General features: G+C 44.5%; 1 protein-coding gene across 3 annotated transcripts in view; it reads right to left on the reverse strand.

The window, feature by feature from the left end:
• Positions 1-27,877, reverse strand: part of znf385c (zinc finger protein 385C) — a 104,872-nt gene that overhangs the window by 39,775 nt on the left and 37,220 nt on the right. The window contains exon 1 of one of the 3 annotated variants that reach the window (XM_084038131.1): positions 2,625-2,898. The exons of the other annotated variants lie outside the window; for them this stretch is intronic. Within the exon in view, the coding sequence (XP_083894257.1) occupies positions 2,625-2,634 (10 nt within the window). The 5' untranslated portion in view covers positions 2,635-2,898. Of the gene's footprint in view, positions 1-2,624; positions 2,899-27,877 lie in introns of those variants that run through there. 3 annotated transcript variants of the gene reach the window in all.

Genomic DNA, 27,877 nt, shown 5'->3' on the forward strand with positions numbered 1-27,877 from the left:
CTCTGGCCCATGAGGGATGAACAAAGAGACAGGAGACTCAGGAGATCCATCCATCATAATGTCTCATTGCATCTCACACTTGCTTTTGCATGCATGTGCACGCACACACACACACACACACACACACACACACACACACACACACAAAAGCCCACAGCTGTTTTAAGCAAATAACACACTCGAGGAGGAGCTTGTTCGTCCGGGAGGCTGATGGTGCAGATGTGGAGTTGGTGGGAAGTGGACCAAAAACCCTCAGTGCGACAGTGCTGCCTTTTAATTAACCCCTCGTTTGCACCCCCTCCACCTGGACAACCACTTCAAACAGACTGCCCATTGCTTGGGAAGCCCTCCAGACAACAGAACCAAGCGGACACAGAGATCTCAAGGTTTAAGGATAGCTGTACTGTACATATATCATGATGCTTGTCTGCTATGAAGAAACAGCACTGCTTTCCAATGTCATTCTACATATATTTTTTCATTAATCTCTCAAAGCCCTGCTTTCAGGTTGTGCCCAGCCCCCAATGTCGAGGGCCTGTAACCCTAACCTCATGTAATTAGCCCTAATCAAGGTTGGGACCCTGTTTAGCGAAGATTAACACTGCTTCCCCTCCTCAGATCCTGCAGATAAAGGAGGAGAGGAGGGGGAAGAATGGCACCCACTCCCAGAGCTACAGGCCTATAATCAGCCCTCCCACAGCCACACAACCTGTCTCCTGCCTGGGGGGACGCCGGGGGGTGAGAGGGGTGGGGGTTATGGGTGAAGTAAGACAAGTTGATCTTCCACCATCAACTCATTTCCTCCTCAAGTCATACTTAACAGGAACAGAGGCCTGCCTCTCCAAAAGCAACAACAGGGTGAATAATGATGGCCGACTTCGTTAAGGAACGGATGTTATCTCACTGAGAAGAAGCCGACATGAGCTCCTGTGACCCACCAAGGGGCTTTTAAGACGACGTAACGGCCGAGCTGAGATCGGCACGAGACAAAGGCCTGAATAGTTGGGGCTCCACTGACAGTAGAGGTGCACTTTTATGAGCCAGCTAAAAAGGGCAAACGGGAGCGAACACGGACATGACGGACGAAGACAACAACGCTGAAGGCTTCCCCCCGTGCATCCATTTCTCGCTGGTGGAGGGATTAGGAGGTGGCGTTTGGGAGGACAAGTAAATATCTGGAGAAATGCTAATGTGGCATCCATTTGCATGAGTCATTGGCCCGTGCACCGAAGCCATTTTAAGAGCACCGCGATCTCAAAGCGCCCCACAATCTCACCCCCAGATCCATCACATACAGAGGCCTGGTGTACCAGTGATGTTGATTTATGCGCGTCTGAGTATATAATTTTACATCCAATTCAGTCAACAAGACTATCAGTGTTTTCCCTTCCGATCTTTGTAAGCCCCTCATCCTTTCCCCTTTCCTATTTCTTCACCTCAGAAATGTAAGGACCGGCTCAAAAAGCTCAGTCCACGAGGAAAAACGCTGAGATGTTAGAATAGTTGCATCTTGGCAGGAGAAAGAGAAGAAGATTGAGCCACGGCTATAAATCAATGTTTCGGGTTAAACACATCCATCCCTCAGCTCAGCCCACACAAAAGAAACGTACACCTTCATTCTCCAATACAACAAGAGACGAGATGGAGTTCATTATGGAAATGAAGTCTCTATTCTGGAGTAACAGGGTCTTTTTTTCTAATTGCCAATACAAAAGCCAAGTAAAGTTTCACATTTAGTAAAAAAATAAAAATAAATAAATAATGAATCCACTCATAAAACCTCACTACATGAATAAGTCAAGGGGATCGATGTTATTAATAAAAACAAATGAAGAACTCATTGTCTGAAGCCTTTTTTGTGAAATCTGAAAATAATGTACGACACTAAATATTATCAAGCAAAGAAAGAAAAGAAAAAATATATCAAATTAAATTAAAACAAATCCTGTTCCTCATAATAACCTCTAGCTGTCACACCGTCAAATCAGCTGCTTTACAAACACACATAACAATACATTTTTAACGGATTTGTATTTGGTGATTATTTGCTGACCTTCATCGTTCATTTCTATTTCAGATAACTGGTGACATTGCAGGTCACATTTCTGCAGGCCTAAGTGTTCATTATTAACACGCTTTCTCACTTTTCAGAAGACACACATTTAACATTGTCGTTATTAAATTGGACCAAAGCTTCATTTGACCAACTTGCAGCTGCGGAGGAACGAGGAGGATGAAGGCGAGCCAGGTGTCCGGAACTCCGCACCATATACGGAGCTCCTTCTAACTGATCGATACAGTTTACATTCTTCAGTGGCCGATAAGAAACGATCACGACCGACACTATTTCTACCTTCCACACGGAATTCAACCATCAAACGACTCTCTGACGCGCCCAATTAATGACTAATTATCAGTATTTGTAACATCCAGTCCGCCTGCTCCTCTCAATGTCAAATACTTTATTAGTTTCGGCTGAGAGATACTTTATGACGACATGTTCTTCCCGTCTCGCTGCAACATTTCCATAACACCCACACCGACATGAGCCGAGGTGTTCCTGCAATCCTTCCTGCTCTTCTCATATGGATGACTGTAGTCCGCGCAGCCACATGGACACTTACCGATCAGCATCGCGCGTCCGGGACCGGGTCCGCGTCTCTGCAGCTCGCCGTGTCACCGTGCGTAAAAACGGTGTGGGGAAAAAATAAATTAAAAAAAAAAGAAGAAAATCACGCACTTTTTTATCCCCAGACGGAGAGGACAGGTGCGAACCGAAGGCGTCCCGGAGTTGTAAAGAGCCTCGGAATCTATCGGAGTCTGTTACGACTGACTTGTTCCCTCTCTTGTCTCTGGAACTACTTCTCTGCGATCCCGCATCCTTTCCCGCTCCGTCTTTGGCGACCAATCCCCGAGAAATGTCAGATCCTATGGATGCGCGTTATCCTCAGTTAAATCCGAGCGCTCTGCTGCTGTTCCACTCGGCCTAAAGGAGGCGAGGAATGGGTCTGTTGGAGAGGGGCTGGGTGTAATTGCCTGCTCTCTCTCTCTCTCTCCCTCTCTCTCTCAGTGTCATCCCTCTCTCTCTCCCTCCTCCTCCTCCTCCTCTCAGATGGCACCTTTTTAAACTTGACAGGAATGCACAGATGGGGAAATTAGCTGCTGTTTCCCCCCACAGTCTTCATACCTGTAAACTTGTCAACACATTAGCCCTAACCGTCTCACAGGTCAGCACTCTAAGAGATGTTTGAGTCATGAAGCCAGGAGAGAAGAACTCCAGGTGCAGCGGGAAGCAGCGAGCGGCTTCAGGTGGCAGAAGCATGATAGGAGCGCTGTAAACATGAAGGGGAAAGAAAGGAGTATTCTCTGAGACAGGGTTCCCATTCGTGCTCCCCGTAAGGATGATTTGTGTGCACTTGTCAAGGCGGCCGCCTCGTGTGCACGGCAGTGTGAGCGAGAGCGACGGGAGAGTGACTGCAAGTGATGGTTTCTCACAGCCATCTCTCTCTTGCCAGTCTGCTCCTCCTTTGTGTCTCTTCTTGTCGATGCATAATTTGGTGGAGCTGACACATATTCGGGGATTCGGAATTGGCTCGAGAGCACAGAGAGCCTGCTCGTATTAAATTTCTGTTTGTTCAAATGGTGTGTGTGTGTGTGTGTGTGTGTGTGTGTGTGTGTCTCTCTGTGTGTGTGCGTGACCATAGATAGTGGGTTTAAGAGCCTTGGTGCAACGCTAAGCTGTCCTGGAGCTACTCCAAAGCACATCTCCCAGGGTGCTATCAGGAACTTAATTACAGCATTAAATTGCTCCCTCTCTGCCTCACTCCCATTCAATTCATTTCCCCTCCTTCTCCCTTTTCTACCCCTTTCTCCTTCCTCCCAAAACTGTGTATCCATCTAATCGTACACTTGCCTCTCCCTCTCTCTGCCTTTATCTCTTGTTGCTCTTTTCCCTCTCTTGCAGGTTTGAGAGATGCTCGCTGCTGCTGCTGTGCTCTTGTCATCATTGTGGGGGGAAAGCCCTTCAAAATGTGTCTTGATTGTTCCCGACATGCACTGTGCAACCAGGGTTAATAAAGGCTCATCTGCTGCCACTATTGTGCATTGACATGTTCTAATTTCATACTTGCATAACAATAACCTAGTCGCGATGCCGGATATCAGGCAGTTTGTTGTAGTGCTGTTCCACTGGGTTACGCTGCAAGTGTGAAAGCGGAGCGAGGCGGCAGCGAGGCATGGTTGAGATCAGATTGCTGATGGAGAGTTCCTTTAAACGTGAAATATTGCCTCCGACAGAGTGTTATGTGGGCTGTGAGCTACCTTTCCTCTCCCATCCAGGTTTATGTTCCTCGCCATTCACTGAGGCAGCAGTGGACCCAGAAACTCTCCCCTGGGGCAGAGTGGAGGACACTGGGGCAGCTGTCCTGCTGCCTCATGCCAACCATCAGTTTCCTGGCAGGCAAGCCATAGCCGGGACTAGTTAGAAACACAGGATTGGCTCCAGGCTTCACATCAGCCACAGCCAAGATGATTTGTTCACTGATTTGTTCTATATGTTAAAGGAGTGCGTCCACGGAAGCAGGGTTATCTCTCAGTGGTCCATATTTCCTAGCAACATTGTACAAACCCGTCTCCTAGAAATAACATCTACTACTAATACATTTTGAGTAATGCTGCCGTTTTACCACAATCTTTCTGCAAACTTAGCCAAGTTGTTTTTTGTTGCCTAAATTTAGCCACGAGTGGAAGTCTCTGGTGTCAAAGTACTGCAGTTTGCATGCCCTCCCTGATCCCTATGACTCACATGTGGTGCATAAATGTGTCTCTTCCTATAAGGTTGCCAGGGAACATAATCCAGGCATTATTGTGGTAGTGAGTCTTTATATTGTATTCCTCTTTAAAAGTTATTAAATCTGCTCACTTCACTGCGGAGAATCTTTTAAGACTTAAAATGAAAATGTCACCATATTCAACCATTTAAAGCTGCCATGGCGCGAGTGCTTTAATGAATGTGTTAATACTAATGGGTTGCAGAGAGCCGACTATGGTGATGAGTGACGGATCCTGGAGGGAAGAGAAGGTCAAGCGGTCACATTCGAGTCTCGCTGAATGTTGTTGCCTGTCCACAAGTCTGCTTTCCTGCTCAGCTGAAGCCACTTTTACGTCTGCCGACATGAACAGAATTTAACGCCGGATGTGAACACTAGAACTGAAGGGAAAGACCAGCGACGGATGTACAGGAAGGTAGATTGCATGCGTGATTCTGAGGACGGGGAGGTGGAAACTACAGAGGAGGTCTGCGGCTTGTAATTATCATGCAGCGTGCGCGTTCGCTGCTGCTGTCACCGCGGCGGGCCGGGTCGGTTCGGGGTGGATGGGCTGTGAGGCGGGACGGGGTAAAGATGGGTGGGAGAGGGTGGCGGTGAGGGGTGCTCTGGGACAGCGTGACAGCGAGGACATAAGACCTGAGGGGAGGAAGGAAGAGCAAGCGTGAAATATGGAGATAGGTGCTGTCACCTGAGAAGATGACAGCACCGTGCAAGTCTAATACAATGACATCTTTTTAGCTGGGGCATCTGGGCATCCCTACAACATCCTCCCTTACCCTCCTGCCCTCTCTCGTTCGCCTTCATTCCCTTCACATATCCCAACTTGCATTAGTCATTAACAGATGGCAACAAATCCCCAGAAGTCCTTTCTCGGCTGCCGATGTGAAGTTCATCTAGCTGTCTCTCAGGAGCGGCCGGATCAATACCTGTCACGGCGCGACCGCCTCGTAACGTCCACCTTTTTGTTTTCCAATATGCGGCGCGAGCGTGACGAGAATGACACACAGTTGTGTTTGATAAGCTTGTGTGTACGAGAATGGGAGTTGTGTGGTTTACTAAACAAGATGCATGCTGTTGTCGCTCCTCCGGGTTGACAGATATTGATGCATGGCTGAAGATTATGTTTTTATTCTGGTGGCAATATCGAACAGAAGTTAGAAAAATAAATAAATAAAAGTGACACTTCACGGCGTATGTGCATTTTTTTTTAGCATGAATTTAAAATTCAACATGTACACAGCCGAGCTATGGACCTCTGCTTTAAAGTAAGGGAACTTGTGACAAATGCAAATGAGTTTGGAAATGGAGTTTTGTGATCCCAAACACATGCCAGTTTGTAATGAGTGACAGGCTAATTTATGAACCATCAAAGAGGAAAGCTCGCCGTGCCTCTTTCTTTACTGTTCCGAGCCACCGGCCTGCTCAATTAGAGCCGGCGCTGCCAACCTGCCGCTGAGGCCCGACTAGGTAATGACTGGCAGCAGCACACGAGGCGGACAGCCATCTATCTCTCACTCTCACTCTCTCAGTCAGCCCTCTCTAAACTAACAGCTTCCCCCTTACACTCTAAACCAGCAGCTCTCTCTTTCTCCGTTAAAAAAACAACATGTTTGTCTAAACTAAACTGGACATTCTCTTTCTCACACTCTTCTGACGTTAGCTGAGCTCTCACACTCCACAGTGAAATCTTTCTCTATCTCCCTCTCTCCCTTTAACAATTTTCTTACCTAATTGGCATATTATTTTTCTCTCACCGGACCAAATTCTCCCCACGCTTCTCTCACCCTCGTTCTCTGACAAACAAACAAATAAATGGAAGAGCATCGGGAGGGAACTCCCTCGGAGCGTAGCGGCTTGGCCGGCCGTCTGACAGATAGAGACTAACTAACTAAGTGACAGAAAGACTGACAGGAGGACTGAGAGGGTTGACTGTGAGCAGCTAAAGTAATTTATAGAAGGGTGGAGAAGGAAAACCGATGCTGATGGGTGACTGGAAGCTGCCCCGTCATATAACCTGAAGATAACTGTGTTTTAGGTGATTAGCTGGATAAGGAGGGTAAGCATATTATTCTTGTGTCCCTGAACGATTTCTCACTAGCAACAAGAATGCTTTCAAATGAGAAAATAAAAGGATGCCTCATCCTATTGTTGAGATTGGCTATGCACTGCAATAATCATTTTTCCTAACCTGACCCGTGCAACACAAAACCATGTAAAAAGCTGTTATTGGAAGCTGTTTGGATGTGATTGGATGAACCATCTGTCAATCAGACTCTTGCTGAAGCGAGTCGGGAGAAGGGCGAAACATCTTTTCCATCGACAAAAAAATAAAAAATCAGTGTCATTGCTCTACTTTGGATGAAGAGACTCTCTCCTGCGTTGTTGTTTAGAAGGCGTGCTGAGTCGTCTCGCCGCGGCCGCCCGCCGCTCCTCACAGGACGCCGGCTGGTCTGTGGACCGACTCGCCGGACACATTACTTGAAGGCTGACACGCTGGATTTTTGTGTGAAATGGGCGATTCTCGTGCAATCTTGTGACATCACGAGAATCCAGCTGCCTTGCAAGGAAAATATCATGTTTTGTTCTTCTGCCCTTATTAAAAGCCAAGAAACGTCACTCTGCTCCAAATGGGACCCATTCGACAGAGGTGACCATAAAGCCATGTTATCACACCAAATGGAATATTCAGATTTTATGGGCTCTGCATCTTCCACATATTATTTGCTTTTGCTTGACAAAAAGAAACAGTACAGTATGGTTTCCTACATAGTGACACAGATCTTAAGTCAATTAAACCCCAGAGAAGCTCTCCCAAAATAAACAGTTGTGGGTTGCCAGATTGTGAAGAATCTTAGAGAGTCATTATTTGTTTCCCCACTTCTTACCTTCTGCTGCACATTTATCAACAGTGCAGTTATGAAGAAGTTATTATTTCTAAATTTACAATGTAGGAGCACATCCCTCCTTTGTCTTTTTAGATTGTTCACTCTATTTTAATAATCCATCACATCTGGCGAGCTGCAGTGATAATGTGTTAATAAATGGATTTCTGCTGTTTTACAGAATGTGAAAGTGGTGACGTGACTGATGAATTTAAAGAGCTGGATTAAAGACATATGACGTGACAAAGAGGACATTGTTCAACAACTTGGCAAACAAGACATTATTCGTTCAAATGGATTATAGTGGATCTATAAAGCTGCTAAAATAATCCATTTATAAAACCAATATATACAACATATTAAACTCCATATGAGGATGGTATTATTTGTCAGTAATTATAAATGATACATAGTCGGGCCCAAGCCTGGAAGATTGTATATGTTACAGATAACACAAGGTTTACAGTCACCAGCCTTCCCTTGTTAACATAAGGTGTGAATGCTGACGAGCTTGTATGCAGCTAACAGTCTCTCTCCAGAAATAAACCTGGCTACAGCAGATATGCTGATAGTATTTGAAATTCTTGAACTAATGCACTTGAAGGGACTCACATCTAGTCAGCTGCTAAAAGGTCTTGCAGATGATGTCGTCAGCTTGTGTCACGCTCCACATTGTGTTTCTTTACAAAGTGGAGCAGATAGTGTCAAGTACCTTGATCACAAACGTTAACCCAAGAGTTATCGTCTCAGCATGACGCTGCATAGGAGGTGTGTGTGTGTGTGTGTGTGTGTGTGTGTGTTGTCCTTGTAAGCTCTACATGCACATTCTTCATCTCATCACAACAGGCGAGAGGACGCCCCATTTAGCATCACTGTCACATATGGTTTCACAGACAGACACAGACAAGACGAGACAGAGCAAATGTGTGCGTGTGTGTGTGTGTGTGTGTGTGTGAGTGTGTGTGTGTTTGTGTGTGCGTGTGTGTGTGTGATGGAGAAGAGAGTTGTAAAGAAAAAGGGAAAGATGGGTTCCCCGACATAAATAAATCATCAATGTGTTTCCTTGCCTTGGCTGGGTTTAGAAGTGGAAGATGAAGGAGGGGATCGGGAGGAGAAAGAGGAGGAGGAGGAGGAGGAGGAGGAGGAGGAGGAGGAGGAGGAGGAGGAGGTGAGGGCGACAGAAACAGATCAGGTGGAGAGAGTAAACTGGCTGAGCTGAGAGGAAGGAAAGGCAGGTGGGAATCCTAATGTCTGCTTCGTGCTTCAAGTGGAAAAGAAAACACAAGGTCGTCTTGAGTCACTCTGACGTAACTGCTGCCAAGAATAACCGGACGCTTTAGCTGAATGGAAGAGCCGTGTAGAAAGTCGTGCACACAATTATACCTCGTCGTCTGTAAGAAGATGATGTTGAACTTGAGTCACTGCAGGAGAACAACCCTTTTCAACCACAGCTCAGTGGGACTTTTCTATGGATGTACACCGTCCCATGCTGACCCTTTATCCAACGTTGCCATGGTGGCTCACTGACCTACACTTTGGCTCGCAACAAGCTATCTGGACAAAAACACCTGGATTTTGCCTGAAATCTGCTGCATATTTTCCAGAGGATAAATCCTTATGTTTCAGGTGACCCTTGACCTTTTGTCAAGCACTTCCTCCAGGAAATCTGTCACACATTTAAACATTTAGATCTAACAGGCAGATTTGAGTCTTTTATTACTACATACATGGTCCCATGATTCAGGATAACCAATGTTGATTTTATTAACCCAATAACTTTTCCTTTATCCATCTTCAAAGCCAGATATTTGACCAGAGAATAATATCAACTGTCACTATGGCGATTGTAATGAAATATCCCCCACATACATCCAACTACACCACGGTGGATATGTGGTAACCACATGGTTGCTTTAATGGCCATCATGGAGTTACGCAGCATGCATGATGAGTTTGCACTGAACTTTAATGAAGTTATTCCACAGTAACGGTGTTTACAGAAGATTATGCTGTCTTCCCTCTGAACAATCCCTACAAGTCAGAAAGGTGATGAGAGAAAACACAAGCAGCCCGCTAATCACAGTTAATGATCCCAATCCTAAACTGCTACAACCCTTTAATGCATATCTATAACTCAACCCTAAGTATGTCCCTTGTCCTGCTTCACTTTTGTTATTTTCATTTTTATTCTGGTAGACTGCAACTGTTATATCTTTCACTCCCCCACTTCCAAGGCCAGCGAGAGTGACTAATGTGGTACAATGAATGACTAACGCCGGATTGTACTTTAATGCTGCCTTGGCAATCCAAACTGTAAAATAAGGGGGTTATGCATTGGATTTTTTCACAGCTGTGTTGCTGCAAGAAATAACTTCACCACCTCTGATAAAGTGCAGCTCAGTGCCACCCCGAGCTTTTCAGTGGCAAGCATCCAAACGGAGCAAAGCTGTGGACCAGCAGTGGGAACGCAGAGACAGCCACACAGTCCAAACCGTTTCAGTTCAACATAACTGGAGCGCTCACATCAGCTCCCCATACTGCCATGTCTGGCAGGAAATACCATATTCGCATGTGTCGTGAACTTCAGATTACCACCCTCCCTTTCAGCTAATCCAATGCTAGCATGCTAGGTCGTAGCCTCTGGGAGGGCACGGTGGAATCATGAGAATCCAATGCTAGCATGCTAGGTCGTAGCCTCTGGGAGGGCACGGTGGAATCATGAGAATCCAATGCTAGCATGCTAGGTCGTAGCCTCTGGGAGGGCACGGTGGAATCATGATAATCGGATGTAATATGACTTCACTCCAAAGATAATGGCAAAAAAACTCTCACAAATATAAGCAGGGACATGTCCCTAATGTCCATATGCAAACATACACACTCGAAAGAATTGGAAAGGGAATTTTTTTAGCCTAAAAAATGCATTATTGTTGTGTTAGTTAAACGCATTCAGGGCTGCGTCTTAAAGGCAGAGAAGGAAGACTGATTCACTCGGTATTGTCAGGTTGATGTAGAGCTTCTGCGCAAGTAATTTGGAAAATACGTAAAAGATTACAGAGACAACAGTCAGGTTGACTCCTTTGAATAAATGATCATCTTCTGCTTTAGTGCTCTACTGTAACAGACTAAAATTGCATGAGGCCAACAATCAATCTCTTATTCATTATCAGTGGAGTGGCTCCGGGCTGTACATTACCACATATTAGACTCTGGTTTTTGCAGGGTTACTCATGTTCACACATACTGATGATTGCCGTGGTCTATGAAGTATTAAAAAGAAAAAAATACATAAATGTCTACACAAGCTTTCAAATTTGCAAGCTTTTACTGCCTTAAGGCTACAAATGAAATAAAAAAAAATCATTAGCCAGTTTTTCACTTGAATTTGTAGATGGGAATCAGTACAATCAAGGTGCAAAAAAAAAAGACTAATAATTGTCAAGTATTGAGTGTACATATATAAATAAAAAGTAGCACATTTAAGCACAGCACCCACAAAAATATTTGTACATTTTCAGTGGTATTCACCTTGAAGAGCTCCTGTCTGGGTCCAATAAATAATACAATACGGCAGCGAGTGTGCTCCTCGGCTCAGATAAAGGAACGAAGAGTCACTGCAGTGGCAGAATGCTGCTTTGTACACTGAAGATAAGGCTATTCAGAGTAGACGGACATAATAAATGTGGCTGGTGACCGTCCTCACAATCAGCAAGGTCAACTTAGCATTCATTTAGGTAAAGTGAAAGTAAGGAAGGGGCCTTACGAGGTGTCTTACACACAAAACCACGACAGCTAAACAACTTGTGTGGTGGTTCACGTGTTAACCATTTGGATCTGTTTCATGTGAGGATGATGTGAAGTTTTTTTTAACAAAGCTTTGAGCTTTAGAGGGTGTAGTGTGGTTACTGTGTGCCACACATCAGAACTGCAGTGGGAATGACAGCTAAAATAGAGTACTGCAAAGAAGCGAATGAGCTCTCTGGCATTCTCCATCAGATTTACACAGTGTGACAGTATGGAAGCAGACCATCAGACAGAGGATGGAAAGAGAGGCACCGGGAGGAGAAACCGCTATGATTTGAGATGCGGTTCAATCGAAAGTGATGAGAGGGGATATTGAAGGTGAGAGGGGAAAGAAATCCACAGAGGTATGCACTGAGCCACGGATGGCCCAGTGGAAACACTGGGATTTCTCTCTGCCCTGGAAATATGACAGTGTCTGACGCACCTGATGGTAGGCACGGAAAATCTGTAAAAAAAATTAAAAAAAAAACGTGAAAGGCTATAGGGTTTGGTTATAGGAAAAACCCTGTATATGCATGCTGTATCTCCTTGTCACACCAAAGCTGAGTTACAGCCGCACCTGGCCCATAACCTCCGTCTGCCCTGATGAAGGCCTCCTGGGAGGGATTACTCTGCGTGGGGAGACCCTGGAGGACAGACTAGAGACAGAAGATCTTCCTTTTTCATACTGGACAGGTAAGCAGGCAAAATGGTCATTTCTGGTGGGACATATTTAGTTTTTGATTTTATTCAATACCATCTACGAAATGATCAAACCCATTATTGATCAGTTAATAAGATGCACTGCATCAGGTATGCCAAGAAAAAAAGAGTAAAATGTCATAAATTATAGTGTGTAGAAAAAGTAGTTTTTATAGCATCTTCATAAAAACATCTGGTCTTGGATTTAACTATTTTAATATTTCTAACCACAACTAATTGAGTAAGTAGACAGTTAATAAAGAGCTTTTTACACTGAATATGTATTTACAGTCTTCATGCAGTGGAGGCTGCCTCCTTTTGTTTATGCCATAATGTTGTTGGACTGACCAGTGCGCATTTGTGTGTGTGTGTGTGTGTTAGTGTGTGTGTGTGTCCATGTTTGTGTTCACATTTGGTTGTGGCAGCTGAAGCATGTGGAGTCAAAGACGACGGCACGGTACTAAAGGTCTACAGCAAGGCATGCTGGGATTCATTTCACTGCCATTCAACCGGGTAAAATATCACAGCAGTTGTGGCCTGTACCCAATGTCACTGTGTGGGTGTGTCTTTGTGTGAATGGGTGTGTGTGTGTGTGTGTGTGTGTGTGTGTGTGTGTGTGTGTGTGTGCCTAGGTGTTGTGCGTCTTGTCTGTGATGTTTTCTGCCTCTGCTACTGTGAGGGCACAACAGCTCGCTGCCTTCCTGTTTGTCCCCCCCCACCCATCACGTCTGACACCCCCACCCTCCCGAATGCCCGCTTGTCCCTGCACGCCTGGGTCACATGGGTGCTGTGGGCGGTTTCACGTCCCATCATTTCCTGTGGCTGACTGTCGGGGCGGATGAGGGTGCCACACGAGGCTAATGCTGACGAGCTGCGACAGCTCCGCTCTGACTGGGAGGGGTCTACTGCACAATCTGAAGTCACCCCCCCCTCACATACACAAACACACACACACACACACACACACAAACAGACACACAAACTGTAGAGGACAAACCACAGCAACAGCGTGAGCACCACTGTGCAAATGTGTGTATGCATGCGTAACTGTGTCACTACAGCGCAATAATGAGTCATATCAGAAGGCATAACGGTGCATTATAAAGCTGGCTGTGATTTTGTGGTTAAAGAGTTATGAATTGCGACATTTATAATAAATATGATCATACGATAATTACAGGCTTACCAACAAACATAAAAGCACAGGCTCAGCGTTCGGCGAGGGGAAAGAGTGCGTAGGTGCCTCGCTGCAGGTGAAAAAACAGACAAAACATGATCGACTATCACCAGGGACAGCACAAGGCCCACGAGCAGATAGATACAAATCAAATATATCCGAGGAAGGACGAGGAAAAAAGAAGGAAGGAGCGGCGGTGAGAGAATGAGCTCCAGCCTCAGTATCTGTAACATAATGTGATGTGGAGTGAAGGAGGCAATGGCCTGTTATCTGGACTATGTCACATCTTACACCTGGACACCATCTGCACGCATGTGTGTGTGTGTGTGCATGCTGATGTGGACCTGTGTGTGTGTGTGTGTGTGCACGTTCATGATCAAGAGGACTGCACGCACAGCAGACAGGCGTGGTTACATATGATAAAAATGCCTGTTAAAAGGAGACGGAGCAAGTGTCGGGATAAAGAGCGGGGGGCGACGAGAAGACACGGAATGAAAAACTGTTTGACAGAAACAGGCTAACAGTGTGGAGAGGAAGAGAGCGCATGGGAGACTGACAGACAGAAGAGTTCGAATAATAGATAGAGGCAGTGACAGGGAGTCAATGTGATGGCGAGACAATAGACAGATAGACGGGCTCTGTCGGGGGGGGAGGCAGGCAGAGGGAGAAGGCGTCTTCTGGTGCTGCAAAAGCAAGCGTCTGAAGCTCTCTGCCCGGCCTTACAGCACTCCCCCTCTCACATCACTAGACAGAGGGAGACATACTCGGGCTCTGTGCCATAACCCTCTCATAATATTAATTCACTATTATAGATTTTTGATAAATTAGCTTGAAGAGAGGGCAGTAGGAGAGTGATGTTGGAGTGTTTATATTGATTCGTTTTCACTCTCTGTCGCCTTTTTGCCCCGAGTACAGCCTCCCAGGCCGTGGACAAAATCATTTTCTCATGTAGGCTGGCCAACAACCAGGGCACTATCTCCATCAATCATTTCACCCTTATTCATTTCTATTCACTTAAATAACATTTACTCATGTAGGGATTGTCAACAGGTATAAACCACAGCATTTAAAATAGCCTAATGTAGTTTGCGATGCCTGTCCCTGGATGGGCCTTTATACATACACATACATACAACTCAAGAAAGCACACAAAGAACAATACAAATCACAAATAATGGCCCAATATAAAATACTATAGACACCTGATATGGTTTAATTCCCAGTGAAATGGAAGTTAAGTTAAAGTGTTTTTAGCTTTTTTTTGACATGTTTCAAATGTTTTAGTCATCCTAAACTCTTTATAAAGCAAACAGAAGAAAATCAACCAAGGGTTAAACTCCGAGCCTTTTATCATGACAATGAGCACTGTGGGGTTATTTCTGCATTCATGGCTGAGTCTAATGTACAGTAATGAAGAGATCAAAACTATAAAGGGTTGCAGAGGCTGGAGCCTCTCTGAGGGAAGAAGTGAGCTACACTCTGGACAGAAAGCTTCATGGGCGACTGCTGCTTATATTGATATAATATAAGCAGCAGTCTTATATAACTTATATAAAAACATTTTTTTTTTCCTGCAAGCCAGATCCTGCATTTGCACTAAATGTTGGCATTGGACGTAAATCCTTTCCTACAGAGTTGCCTGATAAAAAGTCAATTGAGAAGCTGAACAGGTAACCAATACATCTATAGACCTAAATAAGCAATAGATTATTAGTACACTGTGCATCATCAAACTAAGGACTGACCTTTCAGAAAATAAATAAATAAATAAAATAAAGTCCATGCTATTGTGCGAGCAGTATATTGAGAATATATCTCCGATGTGAAGGGCGACCGGCTGGTCTGAGGGGGAGCGGGAGGCCGGGAGAGATGAAAAGTGCATCTCTCCTCGGCTTCTGAGGCTCATTCATCAGCTCTGCTTCTGCACGGTGACCAGTGGCCTCTTCTGAAGAGTGTCTGATTAATCCGACTGGTGGGAAATGAATGGCGCAGCCCTGTCACGGGGAGTCACGGCGACACACTGCACACGCACAACAATCACCCCGCTGCAGCGTGGCATCTGCCAGCCATTTTAAAATGCGGCTCTTGACAAGGCAGGATGGAAGGGGAGATGTCTCGACTCATTTCCATGGCATCCTGCGCGTCATCTCGAGGAGGGAGACGAGTGACGGTAAAGCAGAGCAAAAAGACAGTGTGTCGTGACACGAAGCCGCAAAATAGCATCATCTTTTAAGCAGCTGGAAGTCCTTCGACTGATTATGGCTCTGAAAGGAGAGGGGGATGCAGATTAGAGGCAGAGCGGAGGAGAGAGGATGGGGTCACTAGTCTTGCTCAGAGCCACTGACAGTAAAGCTCTGATCTTATTTTCCCACCAAAGGTCTCACCTGATTGTTCGACACAGAAACACACAGTCATTGGAAAAGGAACCTTTTTCCCCCCACACTTTTAATCCAAAATACTGCCAAAGTCCTGGATCAAGTGGAACCAAACGGATGAGCCGGTGCGGGGCTTGGCAGGAATGTCACAGGAGCACGACCACTTTGGCAGCGATACTCTCAGAGGGGAAAAACATGGTGAGGGGGAGGTGGGATGTGTATCCCGGGGGGGGGGGGGAGTGGAGGAGGCTGGGGACGTTGTTGCCATGCTCCTGTGAGATTCCCACCATGTATTCTGGGATAACGCCCTTCCTGTGTGCCTCTCCCATCCCTACATGGTGCCAAGGCCATTATCGACCCGTGTGTGTGTTTGTCTCCCAGACGTTAAGAGCTTTTGTCGTTCTGTCTTTTGCGCCGATTGTCTGATGAATGACTGTGGAAGGCGCCACAACAAACAATGGTTTGGAAGAGACCATTATCACACCGGTTTCATTTTCTAGTCTAATCCAAGGATTTATTAGTATACTTCCCCGACACGGGAAACTGCTTATTACCTGGATTACCAAGGTGGCGTGCAGTGTAATGAAGATGGAGAGAAACATGTAATATTCATGAGCGACACACTACTGGACCTTGACACGACCTTCAATCCATCGGTCGGGATAATGACGCCCGATTGACTTTGCACTTGAGAGCCCATTCTTAATACGAATGTCCATCCTTGCAGTGAAGCCATAAAGTCTAGGCTCTCTGTGCCATAAGATATCTGGGGAGGATCATATCGATAAGAGGAAGAATATGGTTGGGAGGAGGAAATCAGGTCTTAAAAGGTGGGTTCAGACCACTTTTGCTGTGGTTCTATGACAGGATATAAGGGATTGACTCTGAGTTATTATCACACACACACACACACACACACACACACACACACACACACACACACACACACACACACACACACACACACACACACACACACACACACACACACACACACACACACACGTATGAAAACATAGGCCTTGCTGGCTAATCCTGGCTAGCTGCATCAGGCCTATAGGGGGCTGGTCTAATCCTGTTATCAGGCCCAACAGATGCTGTTGACAGAACAATAAGCAGGGGACCAGTACGGCAGCGCGGCCCCGAGGAGGTCATGAGCCAAACTCATCACAGCAGCAGCAGGATCGCTGGCTGGCTGGAGCGAGCTGGACTCACCGCTGGTCACAAACACTGGCTCTCACAGGCTGAACGCTGACCACCGCAACCGTCTCACAGCCATGTGTTGCCTGCAAATTCCATTTTGTTTTACCGATTTTACAGATTTTTCCATCCGTCCCAGTTGTTTGACCACCCAGAGCCACCGTAAATGCAATCGTCATCATCCAACATGGCATCTGGGAAGCTGATTCACTGTGTTCATTGGTCTCCAAGCACAAAACACAAGAATACGGAGATATATAGAGTACAGAGATACAGCAATATTAATAATATAAAGATAAATTGTGGCAGGTGATTGCAGAACAGCTTGGGATCCGGGAAACAAAGGAGCTAAGAAAGATTAGAAGTGGTGATTGTGCTCTAGGAAGCTGACCAATAGCTTCTTGCCAATGTTATTCCCTCATTTGGGACTAGAGCTAGTAATTAATTCACTTTGTTTATTATTGAGAATTTTCGCAATCAGACTTGTGTGCAAGGTTTCTGTGCATAATGGTTTTTGATATGCATAGTGGACAACGGACCTGGTGTGCCTTGAAGAATACTGAAAAATATATATGCAGAGCCCAACGTCCACTGACATCTACCAACACAGACAGGATGGTCGGAAAGGTAAATATATTAGAAAGTACAAGCAAATGTAATTAGAGGTCTGCAGCGAGGCAATTCTCAAGATCTTGCAAAACATGAAGTCTTGAGTGCTACTTTACCGAAGTTTTGCTCATTAATACAACAAAATGTGCAGAAAATGTGAAGGAACAAAGGGTAAAATGCTAATGTGGATGAAATGGAGAAAACTATTCTGTTGGTACAACAAAACTTTTTCCACACATTGAAACTGGAACACGAGGTGACAAATGGAATAGAAAGGCAAAAGATTTGAATCCTTGGACATCACACGACGTTTGATTTTTCTCCCAGCGACTTGCTCAGACCACAGACTCCAGCTCTACTCGGTGCAGTAACATCCAAACCTACTATAATGAGCCCAGACGTAAAAAATGTGCCGACTCCTGAGACATGTGCTAAAGTCACTCCTTGATCACTTTCAACAGAGGATCTGAGCGGAGAGCAAAGATGGAGGAAAGTTACTGTGTTGGAAAATATATAGGAGGATAAGAATAACCACATGATCAGTATTTTACAAAAGAAAGAAAGAGGTGTGACCCACACATATTCTTTAAATAATCACAGCATGCAAGTGAGCCACGCATGAAACAGAAATAACAATGACGTTGGCTGTGATGATGAGGAAGTGTTTTGCTCCCCTCTCCCTGACTTTCTGGTTTGTGTCCCAGTTTAACTAAATCCCATTAAAAAGGCTTTCATCTCACTGCACTTCATTACTGGCATAAATGCTCCGGCTCACCCCAGAGAGAGGCAGGGATTAGACGAGACAAGCTCATCGAAAATGTTACGCTCTCGAACCCCAGCAGCTTCTTCTTCTTCTTTTATAAAGACACTCACTTAAAATTTACCATATTGGATTATCCAAATAGACCCTCCAGTGTAGAAGGTGTCATGAAGGTCAGGCTTGTTGTGTTATGTATCGGCTTGTGTGTCTTCGCGCACGCTGGCAAACACTGAACTGCATTACAAGAGCAAACGTTGCTGTAAATTTCCTGCAAAAAAAAACGGGGATGGGCACACCGGCATCCCTGGAAAATGTTAACGAGTCGGAGCAAAGACAGGAGAAGAGAGAGAGGAAAATAAAAGGGGAGCTTTAGAGGCATGAGCGGGGAAAGCGAGAAGAGAGAGGACAGCGGGGAGGGAGCTTGTTATTGTGTGCGTATGATTGGATGCGATGGGTCAGAGGCTTTCACACGCATTTATGAATGCTTATTTTAAGCAGAGCCCAAGCTGGGCTAATCTTTACTGCTCGCCTGAATGAGGGTGCTGATTAAAAGCTAATTATACGCTACAGATTTGGCCTCTGGTGAAGGCTCCGCTGATTTGACACGGCTTGGACTGCGGCCTGGGCGCATGCCTGTGGGCTTCGGCTCCAGATAGCCGCCATGCGCGTGTGTCCACCAATCAGGGGAACAAGACGTCAGCGTGCACGACGGACGCTGTGAGGTTTGTGTTTCTAGCTGTGGTGGAATGTAACCAAGTCCATTTACATGTAATGAAGAACAATTTTTAGGTACTTTGCTTGATTATAACTATAACTTGTATGCCATTACGTTTCAGAGAGAAACACGATTTAAGAACGATATGAGGCTTGTTGGTATGATTGCTTCGATACAGCCACCAGATAGGTGTGTGTGTGTGAGATATATATATATATATATATATGAAAAATATATATGAGAAATACTAAATTTAAACATGACTTTGTTGACATTTATATAATTTCGAATATTGATTTTTTTTTAGAAAAGGATATATGTCATGAATAAATATAGTATCCATAACTATATGTTCATTAGTGTATCATCACATTGAGTTTTTGTTATCCACCAACAAAATCTGATTCCTTATTTCACCTCTGGTGTATTTGATTTGGCAGAACATTTTACGAGACAAAATAACAAAGAAATCATGAAAAAATGCGTTGACTGTGCATTTGTCATTTCTCTGCCACCTTATGCCTCTTTGTGTTCATGGCAAAGTAATTATGGTTCATATTACCTTTTGCATTTTCAGCCTCTATGAGCCGCTTTGTTTGTCGTCTCATGCCACTTTGAAAACAAGCATGTCGACGTGTTTATTCGTCGTTTTATACAGTCGGCAACGCTGCTAATTAGCTGATCAACTCATAATGACAACAGTGTTGCTACGCAATTGTAATTCATTCATTTCTATCTTCGTTAATTCAGCAGCGCATTGAAGGAAACTGTAACAAAACTGTATAAATAGTGTTCACCTTTTATTTTGATATTATTTTTATAGAAAAAAGTAATAAATGAATACATTTGAGTATTTTATTTAGTTGCTCGTTATATTTATATTATGCTGACAGTAACTAAAAAAATTCACCTCCCTCTCCTCCTTTTAAAGTCACATGAATAAATAGTGCAACACCTTAATTATATCGCTGTGGGATTGGCTTTGTCTTTCATCTGAAGCCTTGCAGGGCCTCGTATCTGTTATAAAGGCAGTGGGGAAGAGAAAATAGAGTGAATCCTTCGCTGTCTGTTAGCATCTCGTCTTTGACATCATCACTCCCCCGGCATGGCAATGTTCCCCGCCTATGACCCTCCCGCAGGACCGGACTGCAGCCCCACACCACAACAACACACGCAGCAAACAGCATGTCTCACAGCCAACTGCCTACAGGGTGTCTTACAGTCCTTGGCTATTTATGTCTCAGGCAGTGACACAGTCGGTTTGTCCATCTTATTTTCTTACAAGGCTGCACTCCCAGCGAGCATTTCAATAAAAGCACCATAAAACATCATAAAATGGATTAGTTCTTTAGCAGCTGCAGAACAGTTGGCTGGTATTTTTTTTAAGGTTCATTTTAAGCCACATCTTGAGTTTTAATTGCACCCGTGCATAGAACATTACAAGTGCCTTTGTGTTTGGAAAAGCGCTATATAAATTACTTTTCTTCTTGTTATTACCTTAATCACAAATATCAGCTTCTACCGATGATGTTAGGACAGAGGAGCAACAACATGCAGCTGCTCGGGCATCTCGTCAACAACGGAGAGTACAACTCTACAAGCTCACCTTCACGTCAAGGACAAGCTCGTTCACAGCGAGATCACACCTGGTCACTGCTCACATGGGGGAGTGTGTGTGTGTGTGTGTGTGTGTGTGTGTGTGTGTGTGTGTGTGTGTGTGTGTGTGTGAAAAGGGAGTAGGCAAACAGTTTGAGAGCTGGTGTATGACTGGAGGCACCTTGACAACCTTCTAACTCCGGTCTCTCCCTCTCCATCCCCCCTCCCCTTTCCCCCTCTACCTTCCTTGCCTGTCTTTATTATTAGTGGCAGCTAGAGGCAGTGGACCGGAAAATTCCCATCGAGAAACAAACCCACATCTGCATATTACAGCCCTGTTTCACATCTGCCATGACCGAATAAATTAAAACATGAATAACAATGAAAATCATCTATGAGTTGCCCCGCTTGCTGTCTAAATGGCAGTGTGTGTGTGTGTGTGTGTGTGTGTGTGTGTGTGTGTGTGTGTGTGTGTGTGTAGTTGTCTCCTTTGGCCATAAAACCGCTAAGAATTGACATACTTCGTTCAGTCCTAAGGAACATCATCATAGATCATCATCATTGCTGTTATACTGTTATATCACTCCTTGCTCCCTGTTTGATTGTGTGCATTTTTTTTTAAATAGCTTGTGTTATTGTGTGAATGTGGAACAACTTTCAGTTTTATAATGTATTGGGTTTTTTTCCTTCTCAACATCAATTGTAGTTAGCATATTAGGTGTCATACGTTAAAGAGATTGTGAATTTATAATAAAACTGAATTGACTGCTGTGAGGTATTTGACTAAATCTTTCCTCTTAGTTGTTCTCCTAAACCCAACTTTGTATTCTGCTACACAATACATATCTGCTCTGTACATCACATTTCCTGTGTTCTCCTTTGAGGAAAAGGGAGAATTATATATCTAATATTTTTGGGTTTCGTGACGGCAAACCGTATCTTTGCATTAGTTTGCTGGAATACAGTTAGTTCTCCGTCTATGTAGATAGTTGCTACGCAACACAAGAGCCACAGACTTTGAACAACAACCCGCATTAGCTTTCCTGCTAAAAATCTCCTTCATGTAAGTTGCAAACATGAACTCGCATCTTGTCCTGCACCTTAGCAAACATTCAGCGGGGAAGAGTTGCTAACATCAGGCTGGATGAAGCTAATCAGCCAGTCAGCTGCAGCTCATCAATGAGCATATGAAGATGCAAACATGACTGCGGTGTGTGTGGTCCTTAAGGCCTTTACTCTTGGATACCACTAACAACACTTGCTCTGCCCATGCCGGCCGCAGCACAAGTCTGATTACTTATATATGGAGTTCCCTGCCGGGCCTCAGACATGGACCTGGCCCTCCAGCTGGCTGAGAGGAATATTTCTGATATTTCCTCAGAGACCATTTTTCCTGTTCTTTAATCATAAGAAAAACTATTAAAAACAGTTTAAATGCTGTTATGTATGTGTTATGTAACATTGAGTTGCCCCTGCGTTTAAACCGTGCCTATTTTATAACTAAAGTCATTTTATGACTACTAATATTTTCTAAAATATTTCAAGAATTTGCTGAAAAGCCATTTCTGCCAGTCAAAAAAAAAAAAAAATTGTAGAAAAGTAACCGAGGCTTCCCCAGGGTATCCCTGTGCATGTGTGTTAACGTTTTTGTGTTACCATGTGATTCAGTTTGGTACAAAGACAGACGTGGATTTGTTTGTTTGTTGGCGTGAACTAAAGACATGAGGATTTGAGTGCTTTCCCTTTGTATTCGGTGAAAAGGTAGACTCATCTACACCAGTGAGACGTCTCCTTCTGTGTTTGTTAGTGCACCAAACGTGCCCTCCTCCCACTTTCATTCTCATCCCATTCCACCTAGTTTACATCTGTTTACTAAAGCTCGCCTGCCTCAGTGTTGTGTACGACACAGCGAGGGTCTCCTGAGGTCCACACACACACACACACACTAGCAACTGCTCTGATAATGTCAGATTACTCTGCAGCGGAATCCACTCATACAATGTGATACAAGGGCTCTCATGAGATTACATCAAATTCAAAAAACGGATGCGCAGACGTCCCGAAGCTGACAGTCAAAAAAAAACTCAGCGACTCACAGAGCTGGTTCTGGCTTCCCATAGTGCACTGCTTCTGTTGGCAAGGCACTGGATGGGAAGGATCAGAGCTATGTGTGAACTTAGGAAACTATGAGGCAGAGAGAACTTTCAGGGGTCATATATCATGTGTCCACACACACACACACACACCCTTCTCTCTCTCACTGATGTGATCCTTCCTCTCTAAGAACTTCCATCTTCCTTGTTCCTCTCCCTCATCTGCTCCATCACTCTCCATCCCCACCTTAATTCCTGCCTACCTTTTCCCTTTCTAACCTCCATCCCCGTCCCTAGATACAGCTGGTAATAAGTCACTCTGCTGTATTTTGCCCTTCTAAAGGGATGTAATGATGGGGCTCGGAGGATGGCGAAGGTGGAGGCGAGATGAGGGGGGGAGGGGTTAACAGGACTCGTCTCTGCCCAGAAAGAAACCCTTTCATGGACCCTCTTACAATGAGCCACTGGGGGAAGGGGGGCAAATTGGCTGAGAGAGAGAGACTCATCAGGTCACATTGTACCTTTCTCATTTCTTTAGCTGGGAAAGAAAAAAAACATGCGCCGACAAAAAGCTCTAATGAGTCAAACTCTATTTGTAGTTTGAGAATAAACAGGCCAGAGTGAGAGCAGATGAAGGCCCGGGAGCGAAAAAAAAAAGAGAAACACAAGGTTGTACTAGGTGACCGAATTGACAAAATACTGTTGAAAGTGACTGATATTTTCTGACATTTAGCAAACTGGCAAACAGTTGAATTCATTTAGCAGATATGTCTGCGGCAGATGTGGCAATATGGGTTTGTGTATCAGACAGGCGAGATAAGGGCTCATGGTGAGATTCGTTTGGCCTTATCCGCAGACGGAGCTGGTCGACCTGTCAGAACCCGGGTAAAAAACAGACAAAGGATGTTTTCTGAGAGATGTGCCCGTCTCTCCGTGGCCTTATGAGCACTGCTCCTCATGTTTCTCGCTCCACTGGGCCCTGGGTGTTGACCCGGTATGCCCACCGACCTTTTTCCAGAGTTTGAACCGCCGCCCCCTGCAGCGAAGCAGAGGGGGGAGAGAGAGGGGCAGCAGGCGGAGGGATCGGAGGTGGAGGGCTGAGCACAAAGTGCAGGACTCCACGGCCACATAGCATTTCAGGAGATTTACACAATCGTCAACACCAAGAAAAGACACTGAGGGAACATTCTCTAAAATGATTTGGCAGTATGGTTAACTCATGCAGATATAAAATAGGTCACTGCAATCTGTTTTATTGTGATCTCAAGTTCTATAAAAGCATATATATGTTATTAGAAGATCATTTACTTTGTGGAGATTTTAATGTTTGCCCACATAAAGAGGAAGCAAGTGTTTTCTGAAGTCAGATAGCCGACAACCAACAGCTACATAGTGATTTCCCTGAAAACTTTAATATGAATTGATGGAAACATCACACGCGGTCAACGTATGCACGTGTCCAAAGGAGGGGGAAGTCATTTCACTCCGCTGGGGAGGAAAAAAAAAATGGGAAAACGGCAAGGCGGCATAAAAATAAAACGCAGATGCACAAATGCATTCAAGCAGAAAATCCCTGCCTTTAATCCAATTCCTCACGCTTTATTAAAACAGAGCCAGAGCGATAGAGTCAGACAGGCACAGTGATGAAGAGACTATGAAGAGGAGACTCACATTACACACACACACACACACACACACACACACACACACACACACACACACACACACACACACACACACACACACACACACACACAAAATCAAAGGAAAATGAGATATGAGGGACCATGAAAAAAACCAAACCAAATGCAAATTCTTTCTCCCTCTGCTCTCGTTTTCTGTGTCTCACGGAAAACACGCATGACACATTGATGCCTCCTCACAAAGCTAAGGAAGACTTCTACAAGGAAAAATACAAACAACCGCACGCAGGCACACATTGTCAGATTTATGGATCCACCTCTGCAGGGTCATATAAGGTCGATCCAGGCTACTGTCCCTCCTCCTTGTCTGTCTGTCTGACTGTCTGTCTGTCTCTCTCCACACCTTTCTCCCATCATTTGATCATCTGCTCTGAAAAAGAGGATTATTTATAGTAACGCAGTAGTGAGTCCCATGTGAGTGTTTGTTTAAGAAGAGAGTATCGGCGAGTGTTGCACGTCATGCTTGCAAAAACGCATTCAACAACAATCAAACTTCACAGACGTAGCCTGGCAAAGGAAATGCACCACCAGTCTTTTGAAAAGGTATCATCACATACACACACGTGTCTGCGCAGCTTCACATCGCATATGTGATGCTGATATCAAGGGAGGAAGAATTCTTTCACAAGATATTCCTCAAGAGACAAACATAGTGACAAAAGAAGAAGAAGAACAGCAGCTGGACTTAATTTCTGTTTTCAACCTGAAGTTGGATTCTGAGAAAAACCATGAGTCACCCATATTGGGTGTCACCTGGGCTTTTGTCTTTGTATTTCTATGGTTAACAGCATTACAAAGGCACTCAATGCTGCAATGTTTTACAAGGCTCCAGTTGGAATTCTTTTTAATAGTGAGGAAATGATGTAAGTGATGTAAATGCAATATACACAAATCCATTCAGAAAATATCTCTCCACCACCTCTGGTCCTCTGCTCCGGTTCAAAACATGGCTATGGCATTGAAATATTGCAAGCATTGTGATTGTTTTTCTCTTTGGACAGGATGAAAAATTGCCGGCATTAGCAGCCACACAAGGTAAAAAATATCTTCTGGATTTGTTTTTTTTCTTTCAGTAGCTTTTTTCTATCTTCAGGAAATCTATTTGCTCGAATAGTTGATTGAAAACGGCATCATTTGTGTTGGATTTTTAATTTTTTTAATGAACATTCTCAAAAAAGGAGCAATATATGGTGTAAATAAATCATCACCAACTCCATTTTAAAATAAATGTATAAATTGTGGGCTGGCACTTATAACACAAATAAACTGCATAAATTAACAGCTGATCTTACACCATCACCCAAACATCTGGATGTTTTTCTCTCCATCCAGTTCAGTCAGCAAGCTCTCCTGAATAAACTCTCCATGATAACAGGGTGGAATCACTTAATTGGTGCATCTTTCACAAGATCTTCATCTTCCAGTGGGACTGGTTCTGCCACATGTCCAGCATCCATGCCAGATGGAGGAAGCCATGAGGAAGACGAGAGAGAGAGGAAGGAAGGGGAGGCAGGAGAGAGAGAGAGAGAGAGAGAGAGAGAGCCTGAACCCGCTGTCAGCTCGGTGAAGCAAAGAGGGAAGAAAACTTGCGCCGACATGGAGACGATTCGCTGGGTGCAACACACACAACACACACACACAACACACAACACACACACACACACACACACACACGCACACGCACACGCACACGCACACGCACACACACACACACACACACACACACACACACACACACACACACACACACACACACACTTTGGAAAACTGTTCTAATCTTTGTTCACGGAATCTGTAAACCTATAAAAGATCCGAGCCGCTCACAGATGCCTTACTGTACATATGTGGGCTGACATAAACACGGAGGCGACGAAGCACGTCTTTGTGATTCCACAGCACAAGTTACAGACTCTGCAGCATTTAAGAATTCTAAAAATATCTGAAGCAGACATGCAGGGATGCACGCGTACGAACACACACACACACACACAGCAGAGAAGCTGTGGTGGAGCTGAGGACACAGCAGGGCTGGCTGCCTGAGGGAGTCAGCAGAAGGTGAGCAGAGATAAGGCTGTGTGATTGTGACTGCATGTCAGAGAGAATCTGCACAGCACAACAGTTCGGCATGCCCTGCTGCACACACACACACACACACACACACACAGACACAGACACACAAACACTACAAAACACATAAAGACATCCTCACAAACTTTTCTATATGCAGACTGCATCACCTGCAGCAGCGTACCAAAACAGGGAATTCAGACGACACGTGACCCGAGTGAGGACTGACGGAGTTTCTGGTGTATTATAGGATGTATTAAGTTTGCTCCGTGCATGCTGCTCTGCTGCACCTACAGTAAGCAACTGGAAGAGCTGGTGACAATAAAAGGCAGCATGATAAATGATTTGCATGATCTTCAGGTCAAATTTGCATTTGCAAAATGAAAGCCTAAAGACGGAGCCTCGGGGAGACGCAAACTAAACAAGGTGGCCGACCATTTTACCACCACTGCCAACCACTTTCAAGACTGCGTCTGTTGCAGAACAGGAAAGGTTTTGCTTTGCCTTGAGCCGATGTGGTGAGTTTGAATATTCTTTTGTTTTGGGAATTTAAAAAAGAAATGATGGAGGTGTAAAATGAAGGAGGAACTGCATGGAAATGCTCTGACTGTCGGGGTCGAACTGTGAGCGGAACAGCTCCATCTCACCAACTGCCTCTGCTGTCAGGCAAACGGCCGCTGATAAGGCCAGATTGGAACCAACAGTGCAGGGCTTCAGATCAGGTGTCAATGAATGAATGCATATTCCTGTGTCTTGTGAATAACACCCCCCTTTTCAGGGTTTCTGTAACGTATTTATGTATTCATACACAAAATATGCATGTACATATGAGCTCCAAATCCATATTTTCCCATACTGCAGGCTCGTCACTTTAGAACCCCCCATGGGTGTTTTATGGGTGAAGAAGATTCCCACCAAAAAGTAAGACCTAAGCACTTTGTGTATAAGTGCTAAAACCCAATTTTCAGCTCAGAATAAGCATATGTGCTGATCTCAGGCTGTGACCACACTAATGGAGATAAATCTGTAAACGCTGTTTATTGTCGAAAGTTTTCTGTCAACACTTGCATTTCCAGAAATCCATTTAAATCCTAAAAGTTGTGCTAAACATATCGACAAAAATGTTTAAATGTCCTCCTTTTTTCTCGTCTTTCTGCTTTGGAATCATCTAAAATGTGACATTCAGGTTTGACAATCTGTGTGGATGACGTACTCCTCTCCTCTGTGATCGTTACCTTTCTGCATCGATAGAGCCGCGTGTTGGAGTTGACATATTCCTATTGTCGGATACAGCAAGACTAAAATAGTTATTTGATCGACTGTCATAGAGCTGCCTAACAAATTCCTTAGGTGCTGCACAGACAAATCAATATTTCATAATAAAGA

This window comes from Eutrigla gurnardus (genome assembly GCF_963514095.1).
Source record: "Eutrigla gurnardus genome assembly, chromosome: 20".
Classification (NCBI taxonomy): Eukaryota; Metazoa; Chordata; class Actinopteri; order Perciformes; family Triglidae; genus Eutrigla; species Eutrigla gurnardus.